Source organism: Lagenorhynchus albirostris, chromosome 11, assembly GCF_949774975.1.
Source record: "Lagenorhynchus albirostris chromosome 11, mLagAlb1.1, whole genome shotgun sequence".
Lineage (NCBI taxonomy): Eukaryota > Metazoa > Chordata > Mammalia > Artiodactyla > Delphinidae > Lagenorhynchus > Lagenorhynchus albirostris.
This window is the reverse complement of record NC_083105.1, coordinates 18,427,168-18,449,874: the sequence shown is the minus strand read 5'-3', so window position 1 is coordinate 18,449,874 and position 22,707 is coordinate 18,427,168. Positions and strand designations below refer to the sequence as shown.

Below are 22,707 nucleotides of genomic sequence, written 5' to 3'. Positions count from 1 at the left end.
GGGGTAGGCTCCAGAAAGCACACCTCTTTGGGGAAGTCACAGTTTTGAGTAGCAACCGCTCCCCTTTCTGTGTTCAGACTTCAAGCCACGCTGGCTTGGGAACGGGGATGTTCTTTGCCATCATCCTGGTCATTGGAGCCATCGCTCTGGCTGCATATTCTTACTTTCGATTAAACCGGAGAACAATTGGCTTTCAGCATTTTGAGGTAAGACGGAGAAAAACGGGAACATGGGCACGGGGGTCCTCTCTGAAACCCAGCCCGGCTCTGGGCTGCTTCAGAGAGCTCACCGGCAGCTGGGCGCCTGGCACACACTCCCCGTCTCCTGGGTGGGGCCTCTGCCCCTAAGAGAGCAGCAGTGGGAGCTCCAAGGCCCTCTTCCTGGCCGAGACAGGACACGGAGGAGGGTGATGGGCTGCTCTTCGTGCCAGGGGTCTGGCTTGGAGGCAAATTCACCAGGGGCCCAGGAGGCCACTCACCTTGGAGGATTCACAAGACAGGCACCCACCGGGATTGATCTGAGCTTCGAGGCTGACTCTGAGGGTGGGGACAGGGTAGGGACCTACACAGCCAGAGGCCTCACGCCACAGCCAGGGAAACACATTGGCCCTCTTTGAACTGTTGAGCCCACATCCAGGTCAGCGGGTCTCGGCTGATGGTGGGGTGACCCTGGGGAGACACTGGGGGCCAGGGTTACCAGCAGCCCCCAAGCAGCAGGTCACTTCCTTCTGGCAGATAGCCTGTGTATTTATCAGCACCATATACATGATTTATAAAACATCACATCTAGCAAAAGTGCACGTGCTGTATGATTCCTTTTATGCTAAGTTCAAGGACAGGCAAAACCACTCCAGGTGACAGGAGTCAGAATAGCAGTTACCCTGGGTGGGACCGGATATTGGCAGGCGAGGGGCATGAGGGTACCTCCTGGGGGGGATGGAGATGCCCTATATGCTGACTTGGGTGGTGGTCATACCTGGGGGGACGTATTAAGAAGTCATTGAACTGAACATTTAAGATTGGTGCATGATATTATATGTAAGTCAGATCTCAATAAAAGGAAAAGCAAAAAGCTCCCGGAGGTGGGCGGGGGGTGGCTTGCTTTACCCCCCAGTTTTGATGAGACGCTCCTGCCTCGGGGACTTGGTGGTGCTCAGCCCTGTGCTTGTCTTTCCGAGCAGTCGGAAGAGGATATCGACGTGGCAGCTCTCGGCAAGCAGCAGCCCGAGAATATCTCGAACCCCACGTACGAGAACACAGCCTCAGCAACCCCAGAACCTTCCTACGACCCCTTCATGGTGAGTGTGTGTTTTTATCTAGGAGCAGGTTCAGCTGGGGTGCAGGGGAACGATGTCTTTCAGCACATCTCAGTGGAAAGCTCTGCACCAAGAAATCTCAACTACTAGAACGTGTCTCCCGGCAACAAGCCTACAATCGAGTGTTGTGAGCTGGGTGAAGCCGTGTAGTTGTGTAGCATTCTGAGCTCTCTTGGGTGGACGGCAGAGGCGTCCAACAGTTAGAGGCAGGGGAGAACTAGGGGTTGCCCAACCCCTACCTCGTGACCAGGTGAGAAGAAATCCTGGGCCAAATTCTGCCACAAACATTGACGAGGCAGCAGGCGCAAAGTTAAGACATAAACTGCTTCAACATTTACAATGTTGCCCTGGACCCTCTTGCCTGTTGTCAGAGCTGCGGCTTGCTTTAGGAGCTACGCTTCTTTGATAAGGGTCTTTTATATCTCGGGGAGCATATTCTGCTCTGGTCTTCCAGGAAAGGACCACTTGTTTCTAGAGTTAGTGATGCTTGAGCTTAGACGGAACCTCCACCGACGTTAACCCCATGGCAGGGCACCCCACTCACGCTGAATGTGGAAGATACCGCCCTGCCTGTAATTTATTACCGGGTCTGGACTGAGAAGCTAGGAGGGAGATAAGAGAAAATGTATGTTGGTCTCTGCCCCAGAGCTCATAAACCCTTGTAATTTCCTAAGTGATAAGAACACTAGGGGCATCTTCTGTTCTGATGAGGATCTTCTGGGTGGGCTCCTGGATGGGGGCTGGTCACCAGAAAGACAAGCCATGATTAGAAGGTTGGAATTCTCAGCCCCACCCTTCACCCTTAAAAGAGGAGAGAGGGGCTAGAAACAGAGCTAATAATCAATCATACCCATGTGAGGAAGCCTCCAAAAAATCCCTCTGTGTGTGTGTGTGTGTGTGTGTGTCTCTATTGTAGATTTTTGGTTTGTGGTTACCATGAGGTTTTGATATAGCAGTCTATATATAAACAAGATTGTTTTAAGTTGCTGGTCTTTTAATTTAAATGCATTTCCCGTATCCTGCATTTGCACTCTCCTCTCATAATTGCTGGTTTTGATAATCATATTTGTATGCAGATGATTTCCTACCTTTACTGTATGTTTGTTTGCCTTTACCAGTGAGCTTTTCCATTCATAATTTTCTTGTTTCTAGTTGTGGCCTTTTCTTTTCCATTTAGAGAAGTTCCTTTAGCATTTGTTGCAAAGCTGGTCTGGTGGTGCTGAATACTCTTAGCTTTTGCCTGTCTGTAAAGCTTTTGATTTCTCCATCGAATCTGAATGAGATCCTCGCTGGGTAGAGTAATCTTGGTTGTAGGTTCTTCCCTTTCAACCCTTTAAATATATCATGCCACTCCCTTCTGGCCTGAAGAGTTTCTGCTGAGAAATCAGCTGATAACCTTATGGGGATTCCCTTGTATGTTATTTGTTGCTTTTCCCTTGTTGCTTTTAATATGTTTTTCTTGGTCTTTAATTTTTGTCAATTGGATTACTATGTGTCTCGGCATGTTTCTCCTTGGGTTTATCCTGTATGGAACTCTCTGCACTTCCTGGACTTGGGTGACTGTTTCCTTTCCCATGTTAGGGAATTTTTCAGCTATTATCTCTTCCAATATTTTCTCAGATCCTTTCTCTCTCTCTTCTTCTGGGACCCCATAATGCAAATGTTGGTGCATTTAATGTTGTCCCAGAGGTCTCTTAGACTGTCCTCATTTCTTTTCATTTTTCTTTCTTTATTTTGTTCTGCAGCAGTGAATTCCACCATTCTGTCTTCCAGCCCACTTATCCATTCTTCTACCTCAGTTATTCTGCTATTGATTCCTCCTAGTGTATATTTCATTGCAGTTATTGTATTGTTCATCTCTGTTTGTTTGTTCTTTAGTTCTTCTAGGTCCTTCTTAAACATTTCTTGTATCTTCTCAATCTGTGCCTCCATTCTTTTTCTGAGGTCTTGGATCATCTTTACTATTATTATTCTGAATTCTTTTTCAGGTAGATTGCCTCTCTCCACTTCACTTAATTGTTCTTCTGGGGTTTTATCTTGTTCCTTCATCTGGGACATATTCCTCTGCTGTCTCATTTTGTCTTACTTTGCGTGATTGCTGTTTCCATTCCGCAGGCTGCAGGGTTGTAGTTCTTCTTGCTTCTGCTGTCTGCCCCCTGGTGGGCGAGGCTGTGCAGGCTTCCTGGTGGGAGGGACTGGTTCCTGCCTATTGGTGGGTGGAGCTGGGTCTTGTCCCACTGGTGGCCGCAGCCATGTCAGAGGGTGTGTTTATCACTCAGGAAGGCTTTAAGCAGGCTGTCTGCTGATGGGTGGGGCTGTATCCCCACCCTCTGGGTTGTTGGGCCAGAGGCGTCCCAGCACTGAGCTTACAGGCTGTTGGATGGCGTCACGTCTTGGTTGAGAAAATGGTGGCCTCCAAGAGGGCTCCCACCAATGAATACTCCCTAGAACTACCACCGCCGGTATCTTGTCCCCGCAGTGAGCCACAGCCGCCTCCCGCCTCCTCAGGAGACCCTCCAATACCAGAAGGTAGGTCTGGCCCAGGCTCCTATGAGGTCACGGCTTTTTCCCCTGGGTCCTGTGTGCACCCTCCAAGCGTGGAGTTGGTTTCCCCCAGTCCTGTGGAATTCCTGCGATCAAACCCTGCAGGGCTTCAAAGCCAGTTTCTCTGGGGGCTCCTCCTCCCATTGCCAGACCCCCAGGCTGGGGAGCCTGATGTGGGGCTCAGAACTTTCACTCCTATGAGAGAACCTCTGCTATATAATTATATTCCAGTTTGTGGTTCACCCACCCAGCAGGTATGGGATTTGATTTTATCGCAATTGTGCCCCTCCTACCGTCTCATTGTGGCTTCTTCTTTGTCTTTGGACGTAGGATACCTTTTTTGGTAGGTTCCAGTGTTTTTTTGTCAATGGTTGTTTAGCAGTTAGTTGCGATTTTGGTGTTTTCATAAGAAGAGGTGAGCTCTCATCCTTCTACTCCCATCTTCATCCATAAAGTCCCAATCGTAGGGGATTCAGAGAGCTTACACGGTGGTGAACACATCCACGTTGGGAGGGTGACGCACCCCGACTCCACGGGGCAGGAGCTGTATTGAATTTCTGTAAGTTGGCACTGAAACATTACAGTTCTTTATTGCACCATTGTAAGCGTGCAGAGTGCAACATTTGTTACTATTTTTCTGCAGTGAACCAAATGCAAATATCCCATGGTTCTTAGTGTCTGTGGTAGATTTAATATGTCTGCAATACTGAAAAATAACCAGATCATAAATCCTGTTTTTTCAATCAAACCCATGTAAAAGTTTCCAGTCCAAACTGCAAGGGCAAGTTCAGCTAAACTGCATCTACTAATAGTCTATTTCTGTAAGCCTTGTGATATTGAAATCAACCTCATTTTAAAAGTAAGGGGGAGAAATTACACATCCTGTTCAATGCTCTCCATGAGCCCTGTGCATGAAAGACTCGCCAGAGGCAGGTGAGAGAGTATCCCAGATACAGGGTTCAGCTCAACCCTTCTCATTCAACCAGGGGGCAAAAATGTTCCAGTTATGGGAATCCCAAGCTGAGGCTACCAGCCCCAAGTGTGCTTGATTCTCATGCCTTTTATACTGAGGGAGCGGGCATTGCCTATAGACTATCTGGCGTCAATCTAGACAGCATGAACATCCATGATGCGAATTAACAGAACTTCAGTGCTGATCAGAGCCAGACAGCAGACGGTTCAGAGTGGCTGCCTCTGGACTGTGGCTTCTGATTAGACCCTAGTTCAGGATGAATTTTCAACTGGAAAGTTTTCTTTGTAATCAGAGTAACAGCCGCCTTTTGTGGGGTGCTTTTTTAATCTTCCTTAAAGTAGTATCTAATTTAATCCTCACACCTCCCTGTCAGGTAAATATTACTAGGATTCTTTATAGCTGAGGAAACTACAGCACAGTTCAAATGATTTGTCCAGGGCCACACACCTTCAAACAGCAGAGACTGCACCCGGAACGGGGCCCTCACCTCCATGCCATGAGCCGTGGGACAGCAGTGTGAAGCCATGCTCGCTCCCAACACGTGTGTCCACGAGGCACTGAGGGAAGAATCATATTTTAGGCTGTAGGGGAGGAAGAAGTTTTCCTTGACCCTCCTAAGTTCCCTAGCTGGGCCTGAAAAGTAAACTGGTAAAGACAGACTCACAGGACAAAAGCATGTACATTTTTTTGAATGTTTACCTGTACGTGGGAGCCTTCAGGAGAAACCAAAGACCCAAAGGAGGGACCAGAAGAGGAAGCTTTTGTACCTTTTAGACAATAGATGATGTGTGAGGAATTGACAAGGGAAAGAGGTTTGGCGCTAGGAGTAGTGAATGGTGAAGTCACTAGGAAGATAAGGGTTAGTGAACAAGGTTTGTTTGTACAGATTTTAGTCCCCTGATTCCCCATCTGTGGTGGTGTCTTCTTTCCTCCTGGTACAGGGAGGGCATCTTTCACGTGGGAATTCTGTTACCTGTTTCAGGAAAGAAAGGCAAGGGAGTAGGGCAGGGGCGTCGGAGTGACCTTCCTGCTTCTGCCATTTTAAAAAAATTCCTTCAGTTTAAGACATTTAATGTGCCAAGGTGCTTTGTTTGGGGGTGGCGTGTCCCGAACCCCATCAAGGCCTCAGACCAGTAGCCATAAGAATGCTCGACCCGGAAGGACTCACAAACAGAAGGCCTGCACCCTCTGCGTGGCTCACAGACCTCTCATTTCCAGGACCCTGAAGACCAGCAGCTGGACAGCATTGACCCCCTGGGGGCACTGTGAGGGCCGGACCTGCCCCAGCCAGACATCACCTGCCGCCGCCTGGGCCCCTGGCGCCGCCTCAGAAAGGCCGTCAACTGTGAATCCTCAGCCCCAGTTGCCTGTGGGAAAAGTAAGGTCCTTTAACATTTCAGAGTATGAAACACTCAAGCCGTACCTCATCTCTTTGGTTGATCTGGGGGATTACTCTGTTTCTGTGGGTGAGGGACCATGTTAAATCCACCCACCAACCCACGGAGACTGCTCCCTCCCTGACTCTCTTCTGTCCTTCCCGTGTCCCTTTAGTGACCAACACTCTAGTGACCTTGTCTTATTTCCCTATTAGACTGTAAGCTCCCCAAGGCAGGGACCTCCCTATCCGTCTTTATATCTCAGCACCCAGCAGCGTCTGGCACGGGAAATGTGCTGACGTATTGGTTACAGAATAAAGTCAATGAAACAGATCCAGTGTTTTGGGAAACGACCGTTCGCCACAGGAGGGGTCAGACTTTGAAGGTAAAACCCACTTGCTGGGGCCTCTGAGGGCCTTTTCAATTGGCCACCATCTGCCTTAGGAACGCTTCTTTCTTAACTCTGTTTTGTTTGCTCGTGTGAAGACGACATGAGAACCACACTGAGATACCGCTTCACACCCACTAGCATGGCCATCCTCAAAACCACAGCCAATAACGAGTATTGGCAAGGATGTGGAGAAACTGGATCCCTCCTGATCTGCTGGTGGGAATGTAAAATGGGGCCCCCAGCTCCTCAGAAAGTTAAACACAGAACTACCGTGTGATCCAGAAACTCCACTCCTAGGTACAGACCCAAGAGAAATGAAAACATGTCCACACAACACATGACAGAGGCAGGTACACAGCAGCATTATTCATAACAGCCAAAGCGTGGCAACAACCCAAATGTCTACCAACTTATGAATGGATAACCAGTGTGTCTAGCCACACCATGAAATAGCATTTCACCCCAAAAGGGAACTAAGTACTGACACATGCAACACCACGGATGAACCTTGAAAACATGACGCTCAGTGAAAGAAACCAGACACAAAAGACCACATGCCGTATGATTCTATCTACATGGAAATGTCCAGAATCGGCAAATTCAGAGAGACAGAAAGAAAGGTGAGTTGAGTGGTTGCCAGCTAGGGACTGGGGTAACTGCTAAGAGGTACGGGGTTTCTTCTGGGGTTATGAAAACGTTCTGGAATTTTACACAAGTGATGTGTAGGCTCAGGCCAGTTCTGCACCGTGCAGGACTCTGCAAGGCAGGATGTCCACCACACCCTCCAAAGGCCCAAAGTGGCCTCGCCATCACTGTGACAACCGGGCACCCTCCAGCCCACCCACCACCCATTTCCAAGCTGTCCCTGGAGGTAGCACTGGCCATGCTCAGGAGCCAGTGCTGGGGATGGAGAAGCCCTGCTCTGGGCTGAGCAGACCTCAGACCCTCCTCTCCGTCGCCCTCGCAACCCAAACGACTTTGTTCCACACCATCAGGGTTTCTGCTGAGCCAAGTCCAAAGTCCAGAAGCCCCAGGGTCTCAGAAGCTTTCTCACAACGCTAGGAAAGGGACGAAGCCCCCGTGGCAGGCACAGGAACAACTCACCACCTCCTCTCGGACAACGTGCCGTGATGAGGGCAACGCCGGGTTTCCAGAAACTCGCTCTCCGAAGGAACGTGGGACCGAGTCGCTAGTGAGTCCACCAACTCCACCATCAGAGGGACAGAAAGGCACGTGATTAAGAGGAGAAACAGCAGGTATCCGTGGGAGGAGTGAATGAGATGAAGTTCCTGGCACAACGAGAGGTCAAGGACATTAAGTTGAAACACACACACAATTCAGGCTTTTTAGAAGGCTCTTCAAAATATAAATTTATCCAAAACCCAGCAGTGAACTGACTTCACAGCGTGCACTCCTAATTCAGTATTATGCAGTATTTTCTTCCCTTAAAAACATTGCTTCCAATTTCCAGCTTCCCTGGTAATTTGACTGCAGACAAACAGGTGGCTCACTGTCATCTCCTTGTTCTCAAGGAGGGAACAGTCTGTGAGAGACAGAAATTCCAGGTGGCTTACCTGCTGCCCACCTGAGGCCAAACGCATACCAATTTTCCTTCCGTGGCTTAATTACATGGTCCTCAAGCTCTGAAAACAAGCAAGTGTGCTTTGCTGGGGGTGGGAGAACAAGGGTGGTGAGAAATGAACCATAAATCTTTCACCCTTGCTCTCAGGGATACTCTTTCTGGGGTACATTAGAATGTCATACAGCTTTGCCACTGACTGAAGCACACAAAACAGATGACTTAGAATAAACTGGACAATACAATTCAAACTTTTATTTGGCAACAAGTTCAAAGTCATGTAACATAAAATCAACATTTAGAATAAATAGCAAATTCACATTCAGAATAAAGAGTAAGTCTATCTAATTTGCATTCATTGTGCCTGAACACGCTGTCATTCTACTAAAAACAGTTTCCTAAGTCAGAGTTCAAGCCTGCAGTATAGAAGAGTACAGAGCACTGCTGTGGGTTGGTTCCTTGGAGAGCAGACACTGAGATGGGGACTGTCCTTGGGATCAACACCCGGGAAGGGGAGAGGGGATGGGAAGGGAGCTGGGCTGCAGTGCAGACAGAGAGGCCTCAGCTGTGTGCCCTCCCAACAGCTCTGGAGCTGAAAGGCCTTCAGAGTTGCTCCAGGGAGGGAGCTTGACCACATCCTCATCCGAGGCAGGACTTTTCAGCAGGGGAAGCTCCCAAGGAGGACTGACAGCTGCAGACGGTAAGCCAGCAGCACACCCAGCAGCTGCGGGGATTAAGCCCTTCGGTCCTGAAGGTCTTCTGGGCACCCAAGCCCATCACACGCTACCAGCACAATCACAGATGAGGGCAATGAGAGGTATATTCAATGAATGCCGAGTCTGGCAGCTCAACTACACAACGACAATCGTGCCGTGTGCTGGAAACACAGTATTTTACCACTGGCCATAAAAGTAAATATGCCCAGAGAGTAGCTCGTAGGGGAACATGACGCACTTACCTACAGAACTTCTTTCTACTGGCTGCACCCAACTGTGGGCTGCTTCATCTGCGTGCTTTCAGCAAGGTCATCTCGCCATTGCCACCAACACGATCCATCAGAGCAGGGCTCGGCAGACCACGGCCCAAAGGCCAAATCCAGCCTGCAGCCTGTTTTCATAAGCCACGCTGTACTGGACCACAGGCAGGCCCAGTCCTAGAGAGGGGCCGCAGAAAATGGCCCGCAAAGCTGAAAGTATTTACTGCCTGGCCCTTTACAGGAAAAGTTTGCTGAACCTTGCATTAGGGAAACTTCACTTCCTTTCTTTTCTTCAATCCACTAGGGTATTAAAGGTTAGCTGAACTTGGAGCCAAGCTCCCATAGGCTAACGCAGAAAACTGGTACGAAAGGAAATCAATACTAAGAGGGCAGATCATGGGTTGGCTCCCTAGTAGTTGAAGAGAGCAATCAAGGAGCCCTGCCTCTGGCCAAATTTAGTCTGAGAGCACATTCGAGACAAGGGCCCCCAAGTGCGTGCAGCAGATGAACATTCGGCCAAGTGGAATCCAGTTCCAGTATTTAGCACACACTCTACCCCTTTAGAGGCCTTTGGGGACAAAAAGAGAGGGAAGGCTATTTAGGTCACCCAAAGCTAAATTAGCGAGGAAGAAAGATTACTTTTCATTTCTCCTTTGCACTAAGAGGACCAATGCCTTCAAAGCGACTAGGAACTTAGTCTGAGATATGCCTGAATCAGTAACATGTGGTTTATGCTGGATGGCATTAACGGAGCTGAAGAGAATTTTTAAAAGGGGGAAAAAAAAAAGAGGCCATGTTAGGAGGAAAGTGGGAGCTCTAAAACAAACTCCTAAAATATATTAAAAGCCAGGTTTCATCTATTAAAAACAACTCTGGAAAAACGAGTTGTGCAGGTTCCTTCCAGGGCAACCAGGTACATGAGCCTTGGGGGGCAAGGACTGCCCCTGGGCTGTGAATTTTTGCTCACATCATTCAGAGAAAATCAGTCTAACTGATGCTAAAAATGGAAAATATTTTTTTAATGTGCAAACTAATTTTATTGCGTTCACTTTCCAAACTGATGTTTTAAGTGGTAGAAAATAGACTCCCTTCCCTTGTACCCACATGCCTTCGTACGTGTGTGCACCAGAGGACAAACCGGGAAGAACAGAATGCAGTGCATCGTGCTGAAAACCAGCTGAGTCACAACAGTGACAAGTTAAGACTGAGCACAGACAAGAATGCCTCTGTCCTGGCCCCAGCGCGGGTTCACATCTGCCGGGCACATGCTCGGTTGGGCGCTGCACAGAGAGATCTCAATACCGCCACGTACCATGGCCCACAGACCGAAACCTTAATCGGTAATAAGTCGTAAAATTCATTATTCACACCCAGAAAATCTATTTCTTCCCCCCAGGCTTGGGTCACCTAACCTAGATGTACATGAAAGCAGGTTGTAAAAATAGTTGTACTTCATTCTTGAGTAAACAAGACACCCTATCACTGGCACCTAGGAGATAATACCTGATAAAAACTAAGAAAATGTTTTAAAATAATACCTACTTCCTCACTCAGCTTCTCCAAAGCAGAAACTAGCAGCCCAAAGCACCAGTGTATCCTCTGAGGACCCCAACACTGAACATTTCTGGGCACCACCTGCACCCCCGAAACGCCAGTCTTCCAATGCACTCGGATGCGTAAAACCCCTGAGCTCTAACAAACAGCAAAGGAAATGCCTCCTGCTGTCTGAAAAAGGAACGGACTGCTGTGTTTCAAATAAAATTTAGAAGGAAAAAGGGGGCTAATTGGGCCTACTGGGTCTAGAGAATCACCTTCACTATTTTAGTTAAATACAAGAAAATATCACAAGCACACTCCCATTATAACAAGCAGCATTACAATGCGTGCTATGGGACTCACCTAATTTCCACACTGCGGCAGGTATCCTGTGGAAGGCCAAGCGAGCATTTCATCAACAACTGACTCCGTACACGAATCCATTAAAAACGCTGAATACGCGAGCCCTCTCTCCACAAGCCCCCTTCCTCCTGTACCTGCATCCTTTAGGTTTAAGGATGCGTGTCCCTTGCCTTGTCCTCAGAAGGAAATGGGAACACTCAGCCAGCTAGGTCATTTCCAACTCTGTTTCTCTTAGCTTCAGTGTCCTTTATCCTCTCCCACCTTTAACACAGACACCTAAAGAAAACCACCCAAACTCCCCAAATAGACATACAAACATGGCAGGAAAGCAATCTAAGAGAAGGAGAAGGTGGAAGATGGCTAAGAGGAGAGGGCCACCTCCCTCCCCTCCTGCTAGATTCAAGCCCCTCTCCTCGGCTGACAAGTCAGGAGAGACAGGCATCTGCTCGTTTCCCTCCAACAAGGACGGTTTCTGGTAATACACATGTTAATAGGACTGCAACACAGCCAGCAGGGGTCACGGCGTGGCTCTTCATTACGAGGACTTTTTTTTGTTTCATTTTCTGTCCTCCAACGATCACATTCAAGCAATATACAGGTAGCAGTTGCAGCTAAAATAAATTCCTGGGAGACCCAACACAAATGCACTGGCATTTGTCTTCTGACCTGTTTATTTCTCACAGCCTCATTCTACAAAGTCTGTTCTGCTGGCTGGAAATTTAACCAGAAGCTCTTCTCTCTTTGCCCACCTCTTCTGGGGAAAAGAGTGAACCTGCCCATCACCTGGGGCACAATGGTCCTTCCCCAGCAGGACACGGATACTGAGGACAATCAAGGCCAAGGACTTGCCACTCCCCTTGTTCTTTCTCACGAAAGACTTCCAGAGAGGCTGAGTCTGCTTTCAAGTGAGGCACCAGAGTGCCAAAGCCCTAGTACCAGAAGGTATCTGGGAACCGGCTGCCGTCTGGGGACCATCTCTGCCGCTGACACAGTGGTATGCTACCGCAGCGCTCGCTCAAGCATCAGCTTTCTGTGAGAAGTTCACCGGTGCACACCACTGGTCCCCTGCACTGCCTGTGAATGTTCACTTTTTCCGTGCGTTTTGCATGGAAGAGTCAAGAAGAGTTTCAGAACGTCACCTGCTGGAATCCAGAGATGGTATCAAGAAGGCTCCCCGTCCCAGAAAATCTGACGCCGGTCGCGGTACCTTAGTAAACAAGAAGGGCGATCACAGGGTGTTGACAGGAAGCCAGCCGCTGTCCCCACATGTACAGGAAGGCAGTCCCCCTGGGCTGCGAGCTCCTATCTTCACGAGCTGGGGGGTATCCTCCGTAACGTACAAAATAGGTATCACAAGGCATGTCCGTAAGCACAGTCACGTCCATGCAAAGTCTGCCCGGTGCGGGGCCGCCGCCGGTCCTGGCTTTTCGCGCCCAGGGTGCCTGGGCCGCTGGCTACTTGGCCTGGGCCTCCTGCAGGAGCGGCGGCCTGGTGGCCGGGGACCTGTCAGACCAGGCAGGAAGCTCGTGCTGCAGCGGGGTTCTCCGGGGGTAGAACGTGTGGCTGACATCATAGCTCAGGAGGCAGCTCAGGGACGCCATGTAGATGTCGGCAAACCGCGACAGGCGCCGCAGGAAGTACGTGGGGTTCTGGTCTGTGCGGAACAAGCTTCCGAACTGGGTGTTGAAGGAACCTTTGGTCATTTCTCTGAAGAGGCAAGAGACAGTGATTCCCAAAAGGTCTGCTTTTAGCTACCGAAATCAAATAAAATCAAAACCACCGTTTCCCAAAGAACAGACACATGTATACGTATAACTGAATCACTCTGCTGTACACCTGAAACCAACACAACATTGTTAATCAACTCTACCCCAATGTAAAATAAAAAGTTTAAAATAAATAAATAAATAAGCTACAAGGATATACTGCACAGCACGGGAAATATAGCTAATATTTTATAATAACTATAAATGGAGTACAATCTATAAAAAATGTGAAACCCTATGTTGTATACCTGAAACTGATGTAATATTGTACATCAACCATACGTCAATAAAAAGATTTTTTTTTTTAAATCACTCTTTCACACGTACAGGACTCAAATTAGCCTAGAGCAGCTCCGATTTCTAATTGAGAAAACAGTCTGTCCATTCATCCATCAACTGGCTCTGATCACATTCTCCACTTAGGCCAGCCAGAGAGAACACCGCCGAAGGCTCCAGCGGCAACGCGTGCGCCTCTAAACCTGCACACCCCATTTCCCAAAGAAAAACAGAGGGTGCGGGAGCTGCTTCTGAAGGTCCACAGAGACGCACAATGTTCTCAGAGTCTCCAAACTTCCTTTGTCTACAGAATGGGACAAAGGCCCCCTTTTCATCAGGTTATATTGAGAACTAAGTGAGGAAAGAGAAATAAAAGCGTATCATAAACTCAAAAGTACTTTATGTCTGAGAGATTAAGGATTATTTTATAGTGATGTAAACACATCTCTACCATCCATTACAGAGCTTCAAGCACCTCCTCAAAGCCTGGATTACAGGCATCTTGCAAGACTGTTCACCCTACCCCGGGCTCTAAGCCCCTGCAGGTGTGCAGACACGTGTCTGTGTGTAAAACAACACCCCGTCACACATACACGGGATATGCACACCATCCAATCCAATGGCCAGGACCCCTACACACAGACTGCTCCAGCAAACTGGATCAATGCCATTTGACTGTTAAAGAATCAGTTATAAACACAGCAAAACCCATAATCCTTTACACAACTGTGTGATAAAAGCCACTAGTTGGTAGAGGCCTTCTTTCGTCATATGGTGACAGCAGATGCTACAACAATAAAAAGAAGAAAATTGGAAGACCTCAATTAGGTCTGCAGGTGGAGCAACATAAATGGTTTTCAAACGTTTACTGAAAAATCTCATTGAGATGTGAGGTTGTTAGAGATGCGAATTCAAAACAAAATCTGCCGGGTGAAACGATTCTTTAATTTGAGGTCCCTGGAGTGTAGGACTCAGGTCTGGCCTTCAGGGGCAAGGGGCCCAGAGTCAAATGACATTATATGCCCATCACCCTCTCACCCAACATTTTAGACCAATAATCACGTTGGAATAAGCCCCCAACAGCCAGCACGCTGAGAGGGAAGAGGAAGGATTCAATACAGCCGTGGCTTCTGCTGCCCAGAGGGATGGACTCTGCCCCTCTCCACGCACACCACAGCCCCCAGGCTGCCCACTGCTCAGAGGCCAGAAGCCAGGAAGTGAGCACTACTAACAAACCTTAGGGACAGCTGTGCCCGGGAGGGGGGTGTGGGGGGAACCACAAGAGCAGAAATGGTCACATCAACAGTGTTTACATGCACAGCATCCATCCTCTTCTACAGGAAAGCACAACTGTCCACAGGGTCTCTTAAGAATAATCGTTCCCTTAAAACCAACCTAAATGTCCATTGACAGATGAATGGATGAAGAAGATGTGGTACATATATACAGTGGAGTATTACTCAGCCATAAAAAAGAATGAAATAATGCCATCTGCGGCAACATGGATGCAACTAGAGATTATCATACTAAGTGAAGTAGGTCAGACAGAGAAAGACAAATATTATATGGCATCACTTATATGTGGAATCTAAAAAGATAATACAAATGAACTTATTTACAAAACAGAAACAGACTCACAGACAGAGAAAACAAGCGAAAAGGAGAGGGGAGGGGATAAATTAGGAGTGTGGGGTTAATGGATACACACTACTATATATAAAACATAAACAACAAGGATGGAGAGCACATGGAACTATATTCAGTATCTTGTAATAATCTATAATGGAAAAGAATCTGAAGCTGTACACCTGAAGCTAACACAATACTGTAAATCAACAAGTTTAATAAAAAAAAAAAATCAAGAATAACCGTTCCCTTAAGACACACACCCACCAAACTTTCTGACAGCAGATGGGTTTTCTTCACCGAGAGACATCATGATACTGAGTGACTGCACATTCCTAAAACAGCAGTGTTACAAACAAGCACCAGGGCTGTAGAAGCCCCAAGAATTAACTGTGGCTCGGTGGCTACTGTCCCACTAGCCACGCTGGGCCACCGGCATTGCCAACAACTGGACCAGTGGCTGCCCAAACGGGGAAGTTAAGTGGGCTGGAAGGAGGGATGGATGGGAGGAGGGATGGACAGACAACAAACTCGAGGGCAGGCAGCAGGTGTGAGGGAGCTCACTGCTGCCTCGAGGAAATGTCACTCATCACTAATGGCAGCTGGCTCGTTCTCGATGCTGGGGGGTCACAGTCACCCCTGGCAGCTGAGAAAGACTGTTTCGAAGCCCGCTTCAGGCAGGCCTTGCGCCAGGCATGTGGGCTGAGTGAGCGTGGCCAGGGTGGGGGATTTACTCTATTCAAAACAGGCCGCTCTTACCTCATCTCCTTCCTCTCCTTTTTCCACTCCTGCAAAACCAGCTGTGACTCCGCATCTCTGTGAACCTGCAGGACACAAGCCAATTATTGAGAAGGTTCTGGGTATGAATAAACCTATTAGGTCATGAGAATTTTCTAATGGGCAGCTCTTCTGGGAGGAATTTTATTCAGGTCTAAGAGACAGGCACCTGCAGGACATAATACATTTTCAGACTTCCCAGCTGCCATCTGCCCTTCTCCACCAAGTGCACGTGGCATATTATGATGCCATTAAGCAAGGCTCCCATTAAACTAGAGATATTAAAGTATTATTAAAGGCTTTGTATAAGCACAATGCATATGCATCCACATAAAATATACATGTATTATACGTGCGTGATGTATCCATTACACATGGATTATCCACTACACACATAAACATATACTTAATACAGGCTACCTAATACACATTTATATATATCATAAATATACGTATTATACACACACACACACAAACGGCAGTTAAGTGGAAATAGCAGGTGTAACAGTACATCCACAAGTTACAAGCATGTAAAAAACATGTGCATATATTTGGAAATTAACAGGGAAATTTTTCTTTAATCTGTGCAAGGGTAGTTGAATTATAATTGGCTTTAATCTTTTTCCTTAATATTATCTTTTAAAGTGTTTAAGTAAAAAAAAAATTGTTTTTATAAAAGGCAAGAAGGCAGAGCACCTCACCCAGACAGAGAAGCAGAGAATTTTCTGGGTGGGCTGAAATGCGAGCAAAAGGCAGAAAGAAAATGACAACCGTACACACCCTAGCACACGGATTCTCGCAAGTCTCTCTCCAAGGCTCCTGAGGCTGAACGGGAACTCTCGAGCGCAGCCAGAGGTACGCGGGACCACAGGGGCCAGATGGGGCTCCCTGGAGACCACGGTCACAGGGGCAGCCTCAGGACCCGGAGGAAAACACCGAACACGCTAACCATCTGCTTCTGACGTGGCAGCCAAGGCCCTTCTGTTTATCACATATGCCCGGGTCAACAGCTTGACTAAGTCACCTGCTACAGGCCTCTGCCACTCAGACAAAACCCTGAGCCTGTCATCTGGACTTCCGGCCCAGCACCGCTGCCTACACCAGCCGGAAGCAGCCACCACTGAATGACCACTGGCCGTGTGTGACTGGAGCACCGGAAGACTGGTCCAGCACATCTGGAGGTGTTGAGGTAGGTCCTCCGAGTGTGGTTTCAATCAGCGCTCACATTTTAGATCAACGAATTACTCACTATAGAACGCAGGCACTACAAAGCATGAGACTAGGTCAAAACTCTGTAGGGTGCCACAAGGAATTTATTTATATAGATAGATACACGCAGATATACACACATGCACACAGATATACACGCATACACGTACACACACGTGGCCATATACGTATTCAGCACCGACTGTGTGGCAAGCACGGTGCTATCTACTGAAGATGTAAGAGAGGAAAACTGGAGCCCTGGCGGGGGGTACACAGATCAGGACAAAACAATGCGACGGCACACAGGATGGGCTATCAGCCTGTGGGCGGGAACTTTCCCTCCCACCTCTGCCCATACGCCCTTCTTGGCCCACGAACGGCACTTGTGTCCAGTATGAAGGAGAAGCTTCTCCCGTGCTTGCAGGACGGGAGAATTCTCTGACTAGCGACCAGAAGAAGGATGACCAGAGTGAATCCACTTGCTCCCTCCTTTTGGAAACCAGCTGCCACAGGCCCTGTGAACGCTTCTCTCCACTCTCCCCTCAGGTGGGCGCCCCCGCAGACATGAAGAGTCTCCAAGTCCAAGGCACGTTCTCCAGCACAGCTTTTCCAGCATGGGGGGCAGCCAAGGATGGCAGATCATCTCCAGCGAAGCCCAAGGTTGCCAGAGGGACATGCTAAGGAGGAACGCCCCAGAGATCGGAGCCAGGAGCATGCCCAGAGGAGAGGGCATATGAGCTCCGGGGGTGTGCACCTGAACCCAGCCTCCCCTCGCACCCTCCCATCCAAGGCCTACCCGCACCCCCCTCCCACCTGCCCTTTCTCTAGCATTTATCATCTCTCCCACGTGATCCACCTCCTTGGATGGATCCATCAGCACTGGGTCCTTCCCATCAGCGCCTTCCCATCACGCCCAAGGCTCTCCCATTAAAAGAAAACAATTTCTCCTGAGCCACACCTTTCTCCAGCTCTGATCCCCCTACAAGGCCAAACTCTGTAAAACAGTAATCTCAGGTGTCTGAAATCTACTTGAAAAGACTTCAAAGACTGGGTATTCATTAGTTATAATTAACCCTTAAGGGATACCATGTACTCAAGGGTGGGTAGTTAGCACGGGAAAAGACTCAGCAGAAGCCCACACCAGAGTCTCATCCTACAGTCACCTCAGCCATCCTCAGCCTCACTCGTTAGTTAGCATACTCAGCCCTTCATGACTTCAATCTACAAAAATGTGCTGTACAGGCCGGCCCAGCCCTGTGAGAGCAGGACATCGCAGTCTAGCCAGCAGCCTGACAGCCTGTGCCAGGGGAGGCCAAGCCCAGCCCAGCACCCACTTTTCTATTGGCCTAATGAGCTTAAGAAAGGATTTTCCTCTTGAAACTGTTGGAAAAAAATCAAAAGAAAAATAATTTCATGATGCGTGAAAATGATATGAAATTCAAATTTCAGTGTCCACCAATACAGTTATAGGGATACAGCTACAACCGGTGGTTTACATACTGCCTAAGGCTGCTTTGGTGCTACAAGCACAGCTGAGTAGCTGCGACAGAGACCGTAGGACCCGCACAGCCTAACACGGTGACTAGCTGGCTCTTCGCAGAAGCCTGTCCACCCGGGGTTAATCGTGGCTCCGACGGGGTTACCTGGGAAGCCTCTACACTATACACCACACCATCCACCGGTACTACCGCCACGAGCCATACCACTGGAGAGTGCACTTCAAGGCTAGCGAACAAAAATTATTCTTCATAGCTACTTTTTTAAAACCAAAATTTCAACACCGGCATTGAATTCATCAGACTGGGCTCCAAACAACACGGCTGGCTTCAAAAAAAAAAAAAAAAAATCACAGCCAACCTCAGAGGACAAATTTCTCTCCTCAGAAAACAGTCCAGATAATATGCTATGTGCGTACCATCGGAAAAAGGGGAGCTACAGAAACATTTGACACGGGATCACTGGAATAATGTATCGTTTTCCAGGTGAGCACAGAGGCAGAGGAGAGAGTAGATAGGGAACAGGGAGAAGTGATGCTCATTTGGATACTGTTTTAATTATCAGCCACCCTCCTCTATGTCCTAGTGAATCCACCCTGACAGAAGTGTTCCAGACACCGAGGTGACACAGCACAGAGATGAGGGCTCCGGGGCCAGACAGCCCGGTCTAAGCCCAGCAAGTTAGTTTCTCCTCTCTGCCTCCGGTTCTTCATCTGTAAAGTGGGGGTGATGTCAGTGCCTGCTTCCAAGAGCTGTTGTTGAATGAAAGGCCCGTAAAGCCCTTGGCGTCTGGAGCATAGTAAGTCCTTGCTTCTGTATCGCTTGATTCCGCTGTCACTAACTTTGAGATTCTGGAAAAGTTACTTATCTCTCAGCCTGTTTCCTCACCTGTAAAATGGGGCGGCAGCATAAATGTCAATTCCCTTTTCTTCCTTCCCTAACCCCACGCCTTATACAATTAATTCTATAAATCACAGAAATCTTCCCAGCACTTCCTTTCTCTAAAACACACACTCCTTATTCATTAAACTTTTTATACAGGTCAGAGACAGGAAAACAAGAAATAAATTTGTCCTCAAAGCTAAAATGCAGCGACACCATCTACCTGCAGGCTGCATCTGTGTAGCTGACCAGCTACCTGCATCACAGAGAGACCGCACCTAAGGCAAGGGGTCTGGCTACACCCAAGAGCTCTAAACCGCACAGCAAAGAAGCACTTCAGTGCAGCACTTGAAAGCAGGGACTTGGGCACCACGCAGCCTAGGTTCAAGTTCTTGCTCTGTCATTTTATGACCTTTGACATATTACCCAACCTCTCAAACACTCAGTTTCCTTATTCTAAGGTGGAAAAGCATACACTGGACAGCTGGGATGAGTTATAAGTAATGTTACAGAGCAAGCATTCAGCACAATGCCCGGCATCTGAAGAGCAGCTATTATTACCGTATGACCTATGCGCAGACTTAAAGCTACGTTAACCCAGAACTGATGCCTTTTATTTTTGGACGGTCACCTCACAGACAAGCACAGGAAGGAAAACAGAACCGGTCCTCATGAGAGACGAGCCAAGGAGCAACGCAGCCAGAGCGCGCTGGAAGCGAGGCCTGGGCGACGTGTGAGGCCCCACGCCCTGCAAGGGTGCACCCTGGAGTGAGGACCTGCCACTCCCCGCAGCTCTGCCCGGGTCTGCTGCCAGCTGGGCCAGGCAAGGCGGCTCCCGGCTCATTACAAAGCAGGCCGGTAGGCCGTGGGCACCAGGCCATGGCCGGAGCCCGCAGCCAGGAGAGCAAGCATCCATGCCCCTTAACCTACAGGAGTCGGCACTCACTCACCCCGAGAAGCTGCGGGCCAGGCCAGCTGAACCAGGGGGGAAAGCAAGGTGCGTCGTGAGACTGGGGAGGGGTCGCAGCTGCAACACAGGGCAGCTTCCACGGGCCAGGAAATCACTGCTGAAACAACTTTCCTCACTAACTGCCCCAAACTGGCTATGTAACTTACAGAAAGAAAAACACACCACCGAACTCCAGTGAGCCAGCCAACTGTAGGTGTTATCTTCAAAATCAGAGGGAGGCTGCACACAGGGATCTCGACTCTTGCTTTGAGACTCTTCCCAGCAAGCCGTGGTGCCCAGCCTGAAGCGTTCATTCCATTTTACAGATGGGGAAATGGAGGCCCCGAACGGAGAAGTCCCACCTCAGGCTAAAGACAGAAGCAGGACTGGACCCAAACACTGGCAGAGGTTCCTGAATCCCACTGGTCTCCCAGTGGGGCTTTAGTGGGGAAGTAAGGACACCAGATTTCCCACACGGGCCCCACAAAACTTTTCTCCAAATGGCTTTGGGAGCCATCTTAAAAATTCTCTTTAGGGAAAATGGCAAGACTCTTTTAGGGGCAAAATCACCCCAGTGGTTATTCTGCAGGATAATTTATGCCTCATACTTCAGGACCACAATTCAATATAAAAATACCTGAAAATAACTTTGACCAGTGGACTAACCTCAGCCTTAAATAAAAAGTAGGAGAGAAAAAAAATCCCAAACCTGCATCTGCTCCAATAACCCAGTCAAGGTCTGTAGCCAGGTCATAGTTTGAATGTACTGCTCCGTGTTCATAATTCTGAGCTCAGATCGTAACTCTGGGATAATTGCACCCGTTCGCCAGCCATGCTTCAGGGTCAAGTCCTGAATGCAAAGATCACAAGAAGTCAACATTAATCTCAACAGAATTTAAACCATTTCATGACCTTTCCCCGACGCAACAGATATTCATTGAATTACGTTTTAATTTGGGAGAGCTTGCAGCTCTCCAGCAGCTTCCGGAACACAGTTCTGGCCAATGCAGCATGCCATGGACTTCTTTCTGCCTCACTGCCCTTGTCTGAGCTGTACTGAGAAAATCCCTCTGCTTTGCATTATTTCTAGGACCTCATACTTGAAGTCACTGTACCGCCAGGAGAAATCGTGTAATGTTAGTTATTAACCAAGCTAAATTCAATGAATTACACTTAATTAAAACAAATTTAGCCTCAGGCTTTGACCATTTCACCCCAAGAAAGTTTCTGTTCCGGAAATAATTGCGGCGAATCACAGACCCCACAGAAACACAGGATCTGGAATCATTAACCATGGTCTATAAAACCACATTTAGGTCAGGGGCAGAAAGAGGGTCAACTGAAATGCTACTGAAGGTCTTCGTTCAATTCATCCACAGACCACTGGGGAACACCCACCGCATGCCAAGCCTCCTGGGTTATGGGGAATCTCAGACTTGGAATGATCACACAATACCAACATATATGATCACGTTTTCATTCCAAATACTGTAATCCCATGATATGACATTAATAAGCCAGAATATCTAAGTTATGTCCTGGAAAATCTAAGATACACAATCACCATAATGCATGGCTGTTAATTTTCTCATTTGACAGTTACTAAATATTAGTTTGCCAGGCCCTGTTCTAGATACTGACAATAAAGTAATGAACAAAACTAACAATTCCCTGCTCTCATGGGAAATAGAGACAAAAAATAAGCAAGTAAATACACAGTGGCAGCTGGTGAGAAATACAATGGACAAAAATCAAGCAGAATAAGAGGGAAAAGGAGTTACCATTTTATATAGAGTGATTAGGAAGACAAGGCTAATACATCTGAAGGTAAGGAGAGTCAAAGTATGCAAATATGTGGGAGAAGAAAAATTCTGCCTGGAAAAAGAGCAAGTGCAAAGGCTCTGGGGCAGGAACAGGCTGGGAGGAAGGTGTGTTAAGAAACAGCAAGGCAGGTAGCTTAGAGCAGAGTAGGAGAGAGGGCAGAGGCAGGAGATGCCTTCATAGAGGGAGGCTGGGGAAGGAGAGATCAAGCAGGGCCTTGAGGGCAATTATAGGAAATCAGGCTTTTACTCTGAGGAAGAAAGAGGCGCTTTTAAGGAGAGAGCTTTTAAGGGTTTTAAGGAGAGAAGTGGTATGTGGCTTACTGTTTTGAAAATTCACTCTGCGATTCACCTAAAGCTAGAATCTCTGTTCTGTATTGTCCTAAGGATGCCTACCTTCTTCAATGGTTGAATTTCTTTAAACCTTTCAATAGTTCTCTTTCTCCTATAATATATGAGACACTACATACATCACATTCTTTTAAATATTCCCAGTGGTGACAAACTTTTGAAGGTGGATCTTATTTCTGAAAATAGGTTAAAAAATCATTTGGAACATTCCTAAGACTAAAGTACATGAAAATAAATTAATAATAATGAAACTAATTTTCTCCTATGCCTCAAATTGGCTCTCAAATATAATCCAAAAGGGGCATCTAAATGTATTTTGAAAAACGGCAGCAATATTAAAGGATCTACATTCTCAAGAGATTCCTTTGAAGGGTAATGTTCATTGCCCACATAACTTCTGACATGTTAATGAATTGGTCTGATCACGTTAAAACAGTGGTTTTCCAACTTTAGCATGAATCCAACTATATGTTGTCTACAAGACATTTATTTTTGATCTAAG

The 22,707-nt window shown here is 47.7% G+C and overlaps 2 protein-coding genes across 3 annotated transcripts in view; one reads left to right on the top strand and one right to left on the bottom strand.

The window, feature by feature from the left end:
* The window catches only part of STAB2 (stabilin 2), a 157,655-nt gene extending 151,202 nt beyond the window's left edge, over window positions 1-6,453 (top strand). The window contains exons 67-69 of the mRNA XM_060166874.1: window positions 78-206; window positions 1,181-1,297; window positions 6,051-6,453. Coding sequence (XP_060022857.1) covers window positions 78-206; window positions 1,181-1,297; window positions 6,051-6,101 — 297 coding nt within the window. The 3' untranslated portion in view covers window positions 6,102-6,453. The remainder of the gene's footprint in view (window positions 1-77; window positions 207-1,180; window positions 1,298-6,050) is intronic.
* Window positions 6,454-8,418: 1,965 nt separating this feature from the next.
* The window catches only part of NT5DC3 (5'-nucleotidase domain containing 3), a 55,180-nt gene continuing 40,891 nt past the window's right edge, over window positions 8,419-22,707 (bottom strand). For both annotated transcript variants that reach the window (XM_060166875.1, XM_060166876.1), the window contains 3 exons: window positions 20,744-20,884; window positions 15,481-15,545; window positions 8,419-12,760 (listed from right to left, as the gene is read on the bottom strand). In XM_060166875.1, coding sequence (XP_060022858.1) covers window positions 12,508-12,760; window positions 15,481-15,545; window positions 20,744-20,884 — 459 coding nt within the window. In that variant the 3' untranslated portion in view covers window positions 8,419-12,507. The remainder of the gene's footprint in view (window positions 12,761-15,480; window positions 15,546-20,743; window positions 20,885-22,707) is intronic.